Source organism: Schistocerca americana, chromosome 1 (assembly GCF_021461395.2).
Source record: "Schistocerca americana isolate TAMUIC-IGC-003095 chromosome 1, iqSchAmer2.1, whole genome shotgun sequence".
Classification (NCBI taxonomy): domain Eukaryota; kingdom Metazoa; phylum Arthropoda; class Insecta; order Orthoptera; family Acrididae; genus Schistocerca; species Schistocerca americana.
In genome coordinates, this window is record NC_060119.1 from 1,125,798,504 (window position 1) to 1,125,813,765 (window position 15,262).

Here is a 15,262-nt window from a genome sequence, read left to right on the forward strand (position 1 = left end):
ATACACAGTGGTTTTTCCTTCACTTTATTTGTGAGTGGAACAGGAAAGCAAATGACTAGTAATGGTAGAGGGTGCTCTCCACTGTGCACCATACGGTGGCTTTCATAGTGGTGGGGTGATTGGGAGTGTTTGGGGAAATGGCAAGGGGGGACTGTTTGTGGACTAGGTCTGTGGGATAGTGTCTGTCTGTAAAAGCCTTGGTGAGACCTTCAGCATACTGAGCAAGTGAGTTCTTGCCACTGCAGATATGCTGTAACCAGATGGCCAGGTTGTATGGGAGGGATTTTCTGTGTGGAAGGAATGGCAGCTATTGAAATACAGATACTGTTAGTGATTGGTGGATTTGATGTGGACAGAGGTGTGGATAGAGCCGTCAGAGAGCAAGAGGTCAAAATCCAAGAAGGTGGCTGGCCAGGTTGAGGAGGACCAGGTGAAGTGGGTGGGATAGAAGATGTTCAGATGGTGTAGGAATGAGGATAGTGTATCTTGGCCTTGACTCCAGGTCATGAAGATATCATCAGTGAACCTGAACCATACCAGTGGTTCAGGGTTATGATGGTGTCCTTTAGATGGACAATAAATAGGTTGGCGTACGAAGGTGCCATGCACTTGACCATGGCTGTGCTGCAGATTTGTTTGTGTACTTTCCCTTCAAAGGAGAAGTAGTTGTGAGTTAGGATGAAGTAAGTAAGGTGTATGAGAAATGAGGCAGTGAGTTTGGAGTCTTAAGGACATTATGAAAGGTAATGTTCAGTAATTGCCACACCATGGGCATGAGGGATGTTGATGTATAGGGAACTTGCATCAACAGTGACGAGTAGGTATCCAGGAGATAAAGGTGGTGGGAATGGTGGAGAGTTGGTGAAGGAAGGGGTTGGTATATTTGACATGGGAGGTTAGATTACAGGCAATTGGATGGAGGTGTTGGTCAACGAGTGCCAAGATTCTTTCAGTGGAGCCCAATAACCAGCTACAATGGGATACCTATGGTTATTGGGTTTGTGGAAGAGTCATGTAATTGACAGAGGCCTTCCGTGAGATAGTCACTGTGATTCACACCAACAATGGTGGAACCTTTGTATGCAGGTAGAATGATTAGATAAGGATTTTTTTATTAGGTTGGGTATGGCTGTCCATTCTTCTGCTGTAAGGTTGTCATTCTTAGGAAGGATCTGGGGAAGGACGGTGAGTCGCAAGTTGGAGGTAATGAATTCCTTGAAGGTGATCTGCAGGTGATCAGGTGGAAGGGTGAGGGAGGATCACAGCTGGACAGTGGTAACTGAGAGAGGCAGGGTTCAGTGTTGGGATTAGGTTGGCTTTGGTTCGAGAGATTGATGGCAAAGAAGTGTTCCCATTGCAAGGACTAGGAGAAGGAGAGTAGTTCTTTGACAAGTGCAACATGGCTAAATTTGGATGTGGGTGAAAGGTGAGGCCTTTCCATAGACTGAAACTTGTGTGGTGATGGGGATTTTGGTGGGAAATTTAGCAACAGAGTTACAGAAATGTTTCAGCTCTGGATTTGGGCGAATGTTGGTATGGAATTTTGGGGGATGTGGCAAGTTGAAAAAGTCAGCTAGTCAGGTTTTTGGTGCTGTCAGCAGTTGATGAATGGAAACACTTTGGCTAGGATAGTGTTTGGATAGTGGTGCCCCAAGGCAGCAGTAGGATGTTAGCAGGTTGGATAACTTTCAGAAGTGGCATCTGAAATGCCCCTTCAGGCGTTGGAGAGCAAGGGATTGAATTTCAGAGATGTGATGTATGTTGTAGGGATTCCGCAGTAGCAGTATCTTGTGGAGGGAGGACACATGGTTCTGGGAGGACACATGGTTCTGGGATGCCTGTGTGATGGAGTTGTTTGCGAGGATCAAGAATTGGCAGAATCTGAAAAGGTGAAGGTCATTGTGATTGGAACGTGGGATCCAGAGAAAGGAATTTTTAAAAAGAGCATTGGTGGGCATTTCATAGTTTATGCAGCATTTAAGGAACAGGATGTGGGGCTGGGTTCTAGCCAGGGAAAGGGATACATTTGTGCACAGGTGCAGAAAGCCGGAGCAGGTATCCATTGGGGCAGGAATAGCATGGAGGAAATAGGAATAATATGGAAATGGACAAATGAAGGTATTAGGTGGTTGTGAGGTGAGCCGTATAACAGAAATGATGTGTAAAAATATGTGCAGATATGTAACCACCATCCTTCCCCAGGTCCCTTCCGTAGAACACCACCATTTTTGCAGAAGAAAAGATGGCTGTACCCAATCTCAAAACAAATTCTTACCTAATCATCCTACCTGCAGACAAAGGCACTACCACTGTTGTTATGCACAGCAATGAGTACCTAGTGGAAGAACTCTACCAATTATCTGACTCCGCCACCTATAAACTCTGCCAGAATGATCTCATCTGAGAAGTCCAGCATAACCTACAATCTCTGTTTAATGCCTTAGACCCTTCCCAGAACCTCTCCCCAGAATCCATTTCCCTCCTCACCCCTATGACACCCTCACACCCACCTGCTACATGCTCCCCAAAATGCACAAACCCGACACTTATGAGTGCCCCATTGTGGCCGATTATTGAAAGAATCTCAGTTGTCATTGACCAACACCTTCAACCAGTCTGAAAGAATCTCAGTTGTCATTGACCAACACCTTCAACCAGTTTGAAATCTAGCCTCCCACATCAAAGATACCAACTACTTCCCTCACCGACTCTCCACCAGCCCCCCTGAATCCCTATACTCTTGATGTAAGTTCCCCATACACCAACATCCCTCATGATCATGGTGTTGCCGCTACTGAATATGTTTCTGATAACCTTCAGACTCCAAACTCACAACCTCTTTCCTCATACACACAATTACTTCTCCCTTGAAGGGATAGTAAACAAGCAAATCTGTGGCACACCCATGGACACTCACATGGCACACTCCTGTGCCAACCTGTTCATGGGCCATATAGAGTAAATCTTCCTATCCTCCCAAAATCGCAAGCCTCTGGATTTGGACTCAGGGCCTTATCACCCTATACTCATTCTGTCACAACCCCAAAAATCCTCTCTTCCTTCCACTTTATCTATTCCTTCTCAACCAAGTAGGTCACTATCCTGGACATTGACCACCTCTTCTCTGTTGGCTTCATCCACACCTTTGTCCACATTAAAACCACCAACAGTACCTGCATTTCAACAGCTGCCGTGCCTTCCACACCAAAAAATCCCTCCCATACAGTGTGGCCACCTGGGGGCAGCATATCTGCAGCAACAAGAACTCTCTTATCCAGTATGCTGAAGGTCTCACTAAGGATTTCATGGAAGGCACTAACCCCCAGATGTAGTATGCAAACAGATCTCCCATCGCATTTCCCCATACAACCGCAATCCTCCCACCACACCCAAGAACCAGATACAAAGGAGCGACCCCTTCATCACTCAGTACCACTCCATAATGGAACAACTGAATGACATCCTTGTCAGGGCTTTGAGAGCCTATCATCACACCCTAAAATGGGGGACATCATTTGTGAGATCCTTTCGACTCCTCCTAAAGTGGTGTTCCGTCACCCACCCAACTTCAACAATGTACTAGTCAATCCCTATGCCAATCCTATTCCCAACCCCTCACTGCAGGGCTAATACCACTATGGAAGATGCAGGCGCAAGACCTGCTCAATCCACCTACCCGGCACTTCCTATTCCAGTCCTGTCACAGGCTTATCCCATCCCATCGAAGGCTAGGCCACCTGTGAAAGCACCCTTGTCATATACCACCTCTGCTGCAATCATTGCACAACTTTTTATATTGGTATGACTGCTAACCAACTCTCCACCAGGATGAATGTCAAACTGTGGACAAGAGTGCAGTTGAGCATCCTGTGGCACAACATGTATGTGGACCTAAGATGCTTGATTCCAATAGATGCTTCACAAGCGAGGCCATGTAGATCCTTCCCTCCACCACCAGCTTTCTGAATTTCACATATGAGAGTTATGCTTACAACACATCCTCCACTCCCAAAACTATCCTGGCCTCAGCCTACACTAAACTACCGTCCCCACACCCTGGACCCAACAGTTTATGCCCCCCTATCCTATCACCCCACCCTATTCACATCCCCTCACTGTCATTGTGTGCTGCCGCCCTCTGCCAACTCACCCATCTGTCTTTCCCCTGCTCCTCTCCTTTTCCACCCCCCCCCCCCTACTTCACAGCCTCCCAACATTGCACCTAACAGTCTTGTCATGCCTCCAGTGGCTTCTTCTTCTGGCAGAAGATTTGAAGGGGAAGGAAGAGGGGTGAAGGAAAAGGACTGGAGAGGTTTAGGAAAAGGGGTAGAGTTTAGAAAAGTCACACAGATCCCCAGCTCAGGGGAGACTTACCAATTGAGATGAGAATGAAAGACCAAATCAGTCTTTCCTCCTCATTCTGTCCAGATGATTATTCACAGTTAATTGTACATTATTAATTTTAGTTTTTGTCTCATTGTTTCTGATTTTATTTACAATTGTCCAGAAAGTCATTGACACATTATCTGAACCTCGTACCTGTTGGTTGATTCTTTCTGATTTTAATCTCCTGACCTCTTTGTGGTACTTATATTTATACTGCTTGTAGAGTTCTTTATGTAACTCTGAGTTAGTCAGTCCATATAAGCTATACATGTTTTCCATTTTTTCTTTCAGATCTTTTGTTTTAAAATCTAATGGCATAAGTTTTGATTTTGAAGGTTGATTTTTTGGATACTCGCTTTTTTTAATGGCATGACTCTATTTAAGTGCTCAGTCATAAGTTCCATTTATTGTTGACCCTAATTGTAGTCATAACTGATTCCCTTGATTCCTGGCTTAGTTTAGCAATGTCGTTTGCAGATAATATTCACCTGTGGTCATACATTTTTCTTGGTTTGAATTTGGTATTGCCCGTAAACAATGTTCCAAGAGACATAGAGTGCTGCCAAAGTAACCTTCAGTATTCAGCAAATAAAATCTCAGTTTCTTAACTTGTCTGTGACTGAACTTATGATGGCATATGAAGAGATACTTGTTACTGAAATTTATTTATCTACTGTATTTTAAACTAATATACAAATTTATGTAGGCATTTTTATTACATCACTCACCTCAGTCTTGTTTGGGGGGGGATTCTGTTCATAAAATAATCATCTGTGCAAGTGCATGGAGTCTTCTTTGGCTCATTGACTTCTGCGTGGTTTCTGCTCTGGGGATTCCCATCCCTGTGATTGCCTCATTAGTGCTGCTGTTGATGGCATCTTGCACTACATCATTTCAACGTACTTCCTTAGCTTGCTGCTTCCAATTTATAGTTTTCTGTCTCATCTGGCATAGCGCTAAATGATTCAGCTACTCTTCTCAAGTGGTCAATTTCTAGAGATCTAAGTCTCTTTTCATTTCTCTCTGTGAGTTTTCGTACTCACTCCCATAACTAGTTACTGGTTCCATGATGAATTTATGTAATTGAATCTTAACCTTTAAATTTTTTTGTTGAATGAAAGAGAGGATTTAATTTTTTGATATCCCCTCTTCCATACCTGATCCATTGTTGGATACCTGTGCCCCAGCTTCCATCATGTGATGGGTACTACTCTTTACATACTTTAATTTGATGTCTGCCAATGTCCAAGCAACTTCCCTCATGTCCACAACATAGGTATTACATTTTCTCAAAATTAATTTTCAAACACCACTTTTTTATATTCTTCCAATAACTTTCTAAGCATATGTGTCCTCTTCATCGTTTTCCACAGCAGCCTGACTGTAAACACAGAAATGTTTGCACGTACCTTACTTCAATCCCCATACTCACACACTTTCCACAGATGTGATCCAGTGCCATCTTCACATACATCTTAATGCATATGAGAGAGGCTGACAGTTTCAGTCCATTGTTTATTCCGAAGGTTTCTATAGAAATTTCTTTCCCCAAATAACAAACTGATAATCACTAGGTTTTCTCCTTCTAATTAGAGGATGTTGAAGAACATATGCCAACCACAATGCTGCTATTGATTATATTGATGAATTTGTGGCAGCTACTTCACACAAATATATTATGCTGCCTTTCAAAGATATCTTTGGCTTTTTACTATTTTTATAACCCACAATGACAGCAGATACAACAAAGTCCATTAGTGGTATGGCATCACAGATGTTGCAATGTGCATTCAAATACACTACCACTCTGTTACCATCCTCTTAGTCACTTCATTATGTTCCCATAAAGAAGTTAAACTTTGAGAATGTGATATGAGCCACAGTATATATTTAAAAAAAGAGAAAGAACCCTTAGAAACTTACACAGTAGATTGCAGTAATGATAAACTGTCCCAAGACAGCTTAGTACTATGTGTGCTTACACCAGCTAAACATGACATAGTAAATTATTAGGAAAAAATCAAACAATTGAAAGCCCAGATTGGAATATCAACAATACTATGAAAAGGGCTGACTGCTACTCACCTTAAAGATGGCACACTGAGACAGGTACAGCACAAAGACTGTTATGCATTGAGCTTTCAGCTAAAACCATTTTCGAGATAAAAAGGAAAATACACACACAACCAGGCACACATCACACAAATATGACTGCTGTCTCCTGCCACTGTAACCACTATCTCCTGCCACTGTAACCAGAATGCAGCTGTGTCACAGCGAATGGAAGTAGCAATCCAGAGTAGGATGGGGAAGGGGGAGGGATATCAGGGTATGGAGGGGGGGGGGGGGGGGGTGCGACAGAGAAAAGCACTGTCTAGTGAAGAGTGCAGAGACTAGACATCATCTTTACAGTAAGTAGCAATCTGTCCTCTCCAAAATATTGTCAATAACTTGAAAATTTACACTTGACTTTCAAATGAGGTCAGTTGTTTTCACCTTCATGTGGCTCATTGGCCTGCCCTCTGTTTTTTTGTATACTAATTTGTTGAGAAGCTCACTGCTTTATGCCTTTATTTTACAAATGTGAGCAGCTACATAACATTACCTCTGTCAGCTCATAGGAGAACTGTCCCTGGGTTTTCTCAAGATTGTCAGATGGCCTCTCTTCCTGCCCCAGATATCTTTTCCTTCATTGATCTTTTGTTGAAATATTCCTTTTACTGCATCTGCAGTAATGTGGAGACAACTTATTCCACACTGTTTGCTTCCATGGTTGGTAACTAAGTTGGAGTTGGAGTTCATCTTCTTCTTCTCTAAAAATGATACAGCATCTGCATCAACTTCCCTGCCTGTGGGTTTGATCTCAGCTCATCAGTACTGCTCATGGGGTTGCTGGTGTTTCCCTGCAAATTATATTTAGAAACTGCAAGGCACAGTGCTCAAGCTGGATGAGATATTTCCATAAAGTGTTGACAGGGTTTGCTGCTGAGATGAACTTTGTTCTTAATCAAGGTCCCAGTTCATTGATCGTTGTACAAGGTGTCCATTTTATAGTTCCAGTTGTAATATGCTGTAGAAAGAGGACAACTGCTCAGAATGGCATCAGATTTGAACGCCGTATTATTGACAAAGAGTGAAACATCGTGGTGGGGGGAGGGGGGGGGGAATAATAAATGGTGCTGTAAGTACCTTAACATAATTGGGGTCACCTATAAATGACAGATGAGACACATTACGACAGCTATTCTCTGAATTGCACGTTACACCATCCATGCAGTTCAATGTGCATGACTGCACCAGTTTAGCAGTCAACAGCTGTGGTACTGTTAGTTAGGTAAGCCCTTCCACCACAACAGGGGTGTACCATAAAGGTTTGTAATTGTCCCAAGGCTAAAACCACATAAAAAACAAAATGATGTTGGTTTTTAATTCTCCTGGTGCTAAAAACTACATAAAACACAAAAAGACATTAGTTTTCAATTTTCCTGGGGCCAAAAATTGCATTAAAAGCAGAATGACATTGGTTCCTAATTGTTATGAGATTGGCACAAGACATTTTCAGTGTTGTTGTTGTTGTTGTTGTGGTCTTCAGTCCTGAGACTGGTATGATGCAGGTCTCCGTGCTACCCTATCCTGTGCAAGCTTCATCATCTTCCAGTACTTACTGCAACCTACATCATTCTGAATCTGCTTAGTGTATTCATCTCTTGGTCTCCCTCTACGATTTTTACCCTCCACACTGTCCTCCAATGCTAAATTTGTGATCCCTTGATGCCTCAGAACATGTCCTACCAACGGGTCCTTTCTTCTTGTCAAGTTGTGCCACAAACTCCTCTTCTCCCCAATTCTATTCAATACCTCCTCATTAGTTATGTGATCTACCCATCTAATCTTCAGCATTCTTCTGTAGCACCACATTCCGAAAGCTTCTATTCTCTTCTTGTCCAAACTATTTATCGTCCATGTTTCACTTCCATACATGGCTACACTCCATACAAATGCTTTCAGAAACGACTTCCTGGCACTTAAATCTATACTCGATGTTAACAAATTTCTCTTCTTCAGAAACGCTTTCCTTGCCATTGCCAGTCTACATTTTATATCCTCTCTACTTTGACCATCATCAGTTATTTTGCTCCCAAACTAGCAAAACTCATTTACTACTTTAAGTGTCTCATTTCCTAATCTAATTCCTTCAGCATCACCCGACTTAATTCGACTACATTCCATTATCTTCATTTTGCTTTTGTTGGTGTTCACCTTATATCCTCCTTTCAAGACACTGTCCATTCCGTTCAACTGCTCTTGCAACTCCTTTGCTGTCTCTGACAGAATTACAATGTCATCAGCGAACCTCAAAGTTTTTATTTCTTCTCCATGGATTTTAATACCTACTCCGAATTTTTTTTTTGTTTCCTTCACTGCTTGCTCAATATACAGATTGAATAACATTGGGGAGAGGCTACAACCCTGTCTCACTCCCTTCCCAACCACTGCTTCCCTTTCATGCCCCTCGACTCTTATAACTGCCATCTGGTTTCTGTACAAATTGTAAATAGCCTTTCACTCCCTGTATTTTACCCCTGCCACCTTTAGAATTTGAAAGAGAGTATTCCAGTCAACATTGTCATAATCTTTCTCTAAGTCTACAAATACTAGAAATGTAGGTTTGCCTTTTCTTAATCTATTTTCTAAGATAAGTCATAGGGTCAGTGTTGCCTCATGTGTTCTAGCATTTCTACGGAATGCAAACAGATCCTCCCCGAGGTCGGCTTATACCAGTTTTTCCATTTGTCTGTAAAGAATTCGCGTTAGTATTTTGCAGCTGTGACTTATTAAACTGATGGTTAGGTAATTTTCACATCTGTCAACACCTGCTTTCTTTGAGATTGGAATTATTATATTCTTCTTGAAGTCTGAGGGTATTTCACCTGTCTCATACATCTTGCTCACCAGATGGTAGAGTTTTGTCAGGACTGGCTCTCCCAAAGCCGTCAGTAGTTCTAATTGAATGTTGTCTACCCCTGGGGCCTTGTTTCGACTCAGGGCTTTCAGTGCTCTGTCAAACTCTTCACGCAGTATCGTATCTCCCATTTCATCTTCATCTACATTCTCTTCCATTTCCATAAATTGTCCTCAAGTGCATCGCTCATGTGCAGACCCTCTATATACTCCTTCCACCTTTCTGCTTTCCCTTCTTTGCTTAGAACTGGGTTTCCATCTGAGCTCTTGATATTCATACAAGTGGTTCTCTTTTCTCCAAAGGTCTCTTTAATTTTCCTGTAGGCAGTGTAATAAATGGTTTAAAGCCAACTCACTGACATTAAAGTTCGAAAAGACTCACTATATGCAATTCAGAACCTGTAAGAGGTTTCCAACCAGCATATGCATAAAGTATGAAGAAGAGCAGATAGAAGAGGTTGACAGTCTTAAATTCCTGGGATTACAACTTGATAATAAATTCAGTTGGGAAAAGCACACCACAGAACTGCAGAAACACCTAAACAAATCTGTATTTGCAATTCGAGTGTTAGCTGACATAGGTGACATAAAAATGAAAAGCTTGCATACTTTGCCTACTTTCATTCCATAATGTCATATGGTATAATATTTTGGGGTAACTCTTCAAGTCAAACAAAAGTTTTCAGAGTCCAAAAATGTGTAATATGTATTATTTGTGGAGTAAATTCACGGACGTTCTGTAGAAAACTCTTCAAAGAACTGGGTATACTAACTACTGCCTCTCAGTATATTTACTCCTTAATGAAATTTGTCCGAAATAGTCCGCCCCAGGTAGCTGAGTGGTCAGCGCGACAGACTGTCAATCCTAAGGGCCCGGGTTCGATTCCCGGCTGGGTCGGAGATTTTCTCTGCTCAGGGACTGGGTGTTGTGTTGTCCTAATCATCATCATTTCATCCCCATCGATGCGCAAGCTGCCAAAGTGGCGTCATATCGAAAGACTTGCACCAGAGGAGCGGTCTACCCGACAGGAGGCCCTCGTCAAACGACATTTCATTTCATTTCAGGTCCTAAATAATATATCTCTTTTTGCAACAAACAGCTCAGTTCATACATACAATACCAGGAACAAAAATGATCTGCACAAGGACTTAAAAGCACTTACTTTAGTTCAAAAAGGGGTCCACTACTCAGGAACACTCATCTTCAATAATTTGCCAGCAAACATAAAAAATTTAGTTACAAATAAAGATCAGTTTAAAAGGAGCCTAAAAGACTTACTAGTGGCTGACTCCTTCTACTCCATTGACGAATTTTTTAATAAAAACAAGTGATGTATTGTATATATTCATACTACTATTAGTATTGTTATTTCAGCTTTTAAAAAAAAAAAAAAAAAAAAAAAAAAAAAAAAAAATAGACATGTTCCACATCCACGAGGATCTCCTCAGCACAGATCTATGGAACAAAAAACTAATCATAATCTAATCTAATCTAAGTATCTATCTTACCCCTAGGAGATGAGCCTCTACATCCTTACATTTGTCCTCTAGCCATCCCTGCTTAGCCATTTTGCACTACCTGTCGATCTCATTTTTGATACGTTTGTATTCTTTTTTGCCTGCTTCATTTACTGCATTTTTATATTTTTCCTTTCATCAATTAAATTCAATATTTCTTGTGTTACCCAAGGATTTCTACTAGCCCTCGGCTTTTTAACTACTTGATTCTCTGCTGCCTTCACTACTTCATCCCTCAGAGCTACCCATTCTTCTTCTACTGTATTTCTGTCCCCCATTCCTGTCAATTGTTCCCTTATGCTCTCCCTGAAACTCTGTACAATCTCTGGTTTAGTCAGTTTATCCAGGTCCCATCTCCTTAAATTCCCACCTTTCTGCAGTTTCTTCAGTTTTAATCTACAGTTCATAACCAATAGATTGTGGTCAGAGTCCACATCTACCCCTGGAAATGTCTTACAATTTAAAACCTGGTTCCTGAATCTCTGTCGTACCATTATATAATCTATCTGATACCTTCTAGTTTCTCCAGAATTCTTCCATTTATACATGGAAGAAAACACGGAAGAGAATTTTCAGTGTACTGTCCACCAATTTCTGCCACAACTTGAAATCAAGAAACAGCATGTTCCATGAAAGATCAAAATGTCTCAGGGGTCACATTCAGAATGCAATGCCTTTAGTCCAGCTGTGCAAAGGGTCACATGGATTAAGACCAGCTGATTTGGCTAGTGAACCTGTAGGGAAATGACTGCTGATAATTCTAGCATTTACGAAATGCCTCAGTAGCATTCACTTCACTGGCTGTGCAGTGTGTGGAGTAGCGTTATCTTACATAAAAATGATCCCACCTGTACATCCACATTGATGAAGTGTTGGAATGATTTTGGCATGCAAAAGATTCTCACAGCATTCACCAGTGATGGTACAGATAACACGATTCACAGAACTCATCTCCTCAAAAAAAAAAAAAAAAGCCCTATGATAAGTGATGCTGTCACCTATACCACACAGTTACATTTGCAGAATGAACTGGTACCCGGTGATGTGCTTGCAGATTTTCTGTTGCCCATATTCTGCAATTTTAGATGTTGACATGTCTTTGGAGATGGAAATGGCCTTCGTCTGTCTACAGAACATTCCACAGCCATTCATTGTACACTTCCATGCATGCAATAAATTCCAGAGTGAACATTTGTCATGCTAAAAGTGCAGCAGGAAGCAACTCTGGAACATGGGTGGCATGCACTGCAAATTTTCATTGAACATTTTTGACATCTTCAGAAATGTCATTTTTGGCTATGTTATGATGATTTGATAAGAATCGAGGGGCACGAAAGGAAAGCAGTAGTTGGGAAGGAAGTGAGACAGGGTTTTAGCCTCTCCCCGATGCTATTCAATCTGTATATTGAGCAAGCTGTGAAGGAAACAAAAGAAAAATTCGGAGTAGGTATTAAAATCCATGGAGAAGAAATAAAAACTTTGATGTTCGCCGATGACGTTGTAATTCTGTCAGAGGCAGCAAAGGACTTGGAAGAGCAGTTGAACAGAATGGATAGTGTCTTGAAGGGAGGATATAAGGTGAACATCGACAAAAGCAAAATGAGGATAATGTAATGTAGTCGAATTATCTTGGGAAATGAGACACTTAAAGTAGTAAAGGAGTTTTGCTATTTGGGGAGCAAAATAACTGATGACAATCAAAGTAGAGAGGATATAAAATGTAGACTGGCAATGGAAAGGAAAGCATTTCTGAAGAAGAGAAATTGTTAACATCGAGTATAGATTTAAGTGTTAGGAAGTCGTTTCTGAAAGTATTTGTATGGAGTGTAGCCATGTATGGAAGTGAAATGTGGACGATAAATAGTTTAGACAAGAAGAGAATAGAAGCTTTCGAAATGTGGTGCTACAGAAGAATGCTGAAGATTAGATGGGTAGATCACATAACTAATGAGGAGGTATTGAATAGAATTGGGGAGAAGAGGAGTTTGTGGCACAACTTGACTAGCAGAAGGGATCGGTTGGTAGGACATGTTCTGAGGCATCAAGGGATCACCAATTTAGTATTGGAGGGCAGCGTGGAGGGTAAAAATCATAGAGGGAGACCAAGAGATGAATACACTAAACAGATTCAGAAGGATGTAGGTTGCAGTAGGTACTGGGAGATGAAGAAGCTTGCACAGGATAGAGTAGCATGGAGAGCTGCATCAAACCAGTCTCAGGACTGAAGACCACAACAGCAACAACAACATGATGATTTGAAAATGGGTCCATGCCCGGAACTAGTCACTGAATGAATAAAAAGTAAAAATTCGTAACTGGGACTGATTTTCTGGTCTACTGATTACCAGAGGTTGCTGGCCCAAGCTACGCCAGCATACTGGAAGTTCATAAAAATGGGTGATAGTGTATGGATAGTGACGCAGGATGTTTTGTAGAATTTGATGCCCTGTGCTCACAGGCACATCCATCGTTCAGACAATTCCCTGTGCAATACACATTTGCACACCACCGCTTGAGCCCTCCTGTAATGCAATGGTCACATCTTCAACAGACATTGAATCAACTGCTTTTCTCCCTCTGCCACAGAGCAACTTCATAAAAACCTGACTTTTCGAATTTTGTAATCATCTTCTCCAGACCTGTAGCAGACATCAGACCAATGCCTTTTTTCATACCCTAGAGTGTCTGGAACTTCCACAAGGCTACTGGCACACAGTCACCGTTCTTGTAAAGGAGTTTTGCCAGCAGCGCACGATCCTTCATGGAAACCGTCATGTTGGCCATCTTAGATTCAAACTTAGGAACAGCTGTGTTCCACACATCTGTTAATTTGACATTCTGAACAGTGGTTCTCTTTCTAAAGCATTTTGAAACTGTAACTTTAATTGTAGACACTTTTATATTGTTTTGATAACTACTTTCATCTTCTGTATGGATATTTATTGCCAGTCTTATAACTAATATCCACTGTTTTCTTTCAGAATGATGGGAAACTTCTTTGAAAAGAAAGCTCTAATATTCCTAGACTTAAAGCGAGTTATGAAAGGCATGGAAAGTTCCGATATTGATGTACAGAGTCATTATGATCAGTTAGACATTACTGCAGTTGAGTTCCACAATTTATGTGAAACAACTGAGACAGAATTGATGGCTGCTGAGTTAATTCTGAATAACCAACTGGAGGTAAGTATGAGGCACAGAAACTTGTAAGGATGTCAACTGTATAATGAAATTTCATATTAACAGCAAGGATTCTTTGCTTCAAGTTAAACCTCAGATAATCATGTTCACTTCAGTTTCCAACATGTTTTTAGTTGCATTGTAAACTGATGATTTCTTCAGATTCTAACACACAAATGACATGATATCTGATAACCAGATATCTTGAAATTGTGCAGTAAGATTTTGAGACAACAGCCATATGTCAGTAATGTCCTGCCATATTAGTTCAGTGCAGAATCTTGTGGTTATCTTCAGGTGTACAACTGTGAAGGTACACCAAACTGCTCCGAGTACATTTGTGGTGTCCTACTAACTTATGGTGTATTTGTAAGCTGGTGTGCACTGTAATGTAATAGATCAAGTTCATTTTAATTGAATCAACTGTGGGTTCCTGGTGGAACATTGTAAATTAACTAAACAAACACTGTTTTTAGCCTTGTTTCACAATTAATTATTAATTTTATTGCACAACCTGGGTTTTGGGTTATAATCCCATTTTCAAGCACATTACTGATTACCAAAGATGATAATACATTGGTAAACAAAATGATGAGGCAAAGATAATCTCAATTTCTTAGGTATCAATCCATAGCTTAATGCACACTTACATCAATGACGATTTTTTCAACAATTACATCCATTATTATATATTCACCAATTATACTACAATGACCGGACTAAAGTTATCCATCAGCTAAGATATTTTTAACTATGATGGACTGGGGCCCAAAATTGTGCTTCTGTCCTGGGGTTGTGATCTCATCTAAAAGAGGTGAATAATTGAATTGGGTTTGCTCATTTAATAATAGGTGTAGGGATATACACATCCGTTTTTTAATTTCTAAAATTTCTAATTGCTCGAGTTTGGCCCCCCTTTCCTCTGTGTGTAGGACTTTTACATTTATTGTGTATTTGTGATTATTGTTCAGGCAATGTTCTACAAAGTATAATGTAACATATTATTATTATTATTGTTGTTGTTATTATTTCTTTCTTTTCTCCCTCATTCCATAGATAATATTGACATACAAACAAAAGAGGTAGAAAGATGCTTCTCAATTTTTTAATTGCTTTAGATTCATCTGTCCGTGTCTACATGGGGTAGCGGGTGGACGTATTACGAGCTCTACTAAGTTAATATTGTTAAAAAGTCTGTTCGTCTCAATAAGTGATA

General features: G+C 40.8%; 1 protein-coding gene across 1 annotated transcript in view; it reads left to right on the forward strand.

Moving 5' to 3' along the window:
* Nucleotides 1–15,262, forward strand: part of LOC124597022 (dynein regulatory complex subunit 3-like) — a 176,479-nt gene that overhangs the window by 93,843 nt on the left and 67,374 nt on the right. Inside the window, 1 exon segment of the mRNA XM_047135911.1 lies at nt 13,848–14,049. Coding sequence (XP_046991867.1) covers nt 13,848–14,049 — 202 coding nt within the window.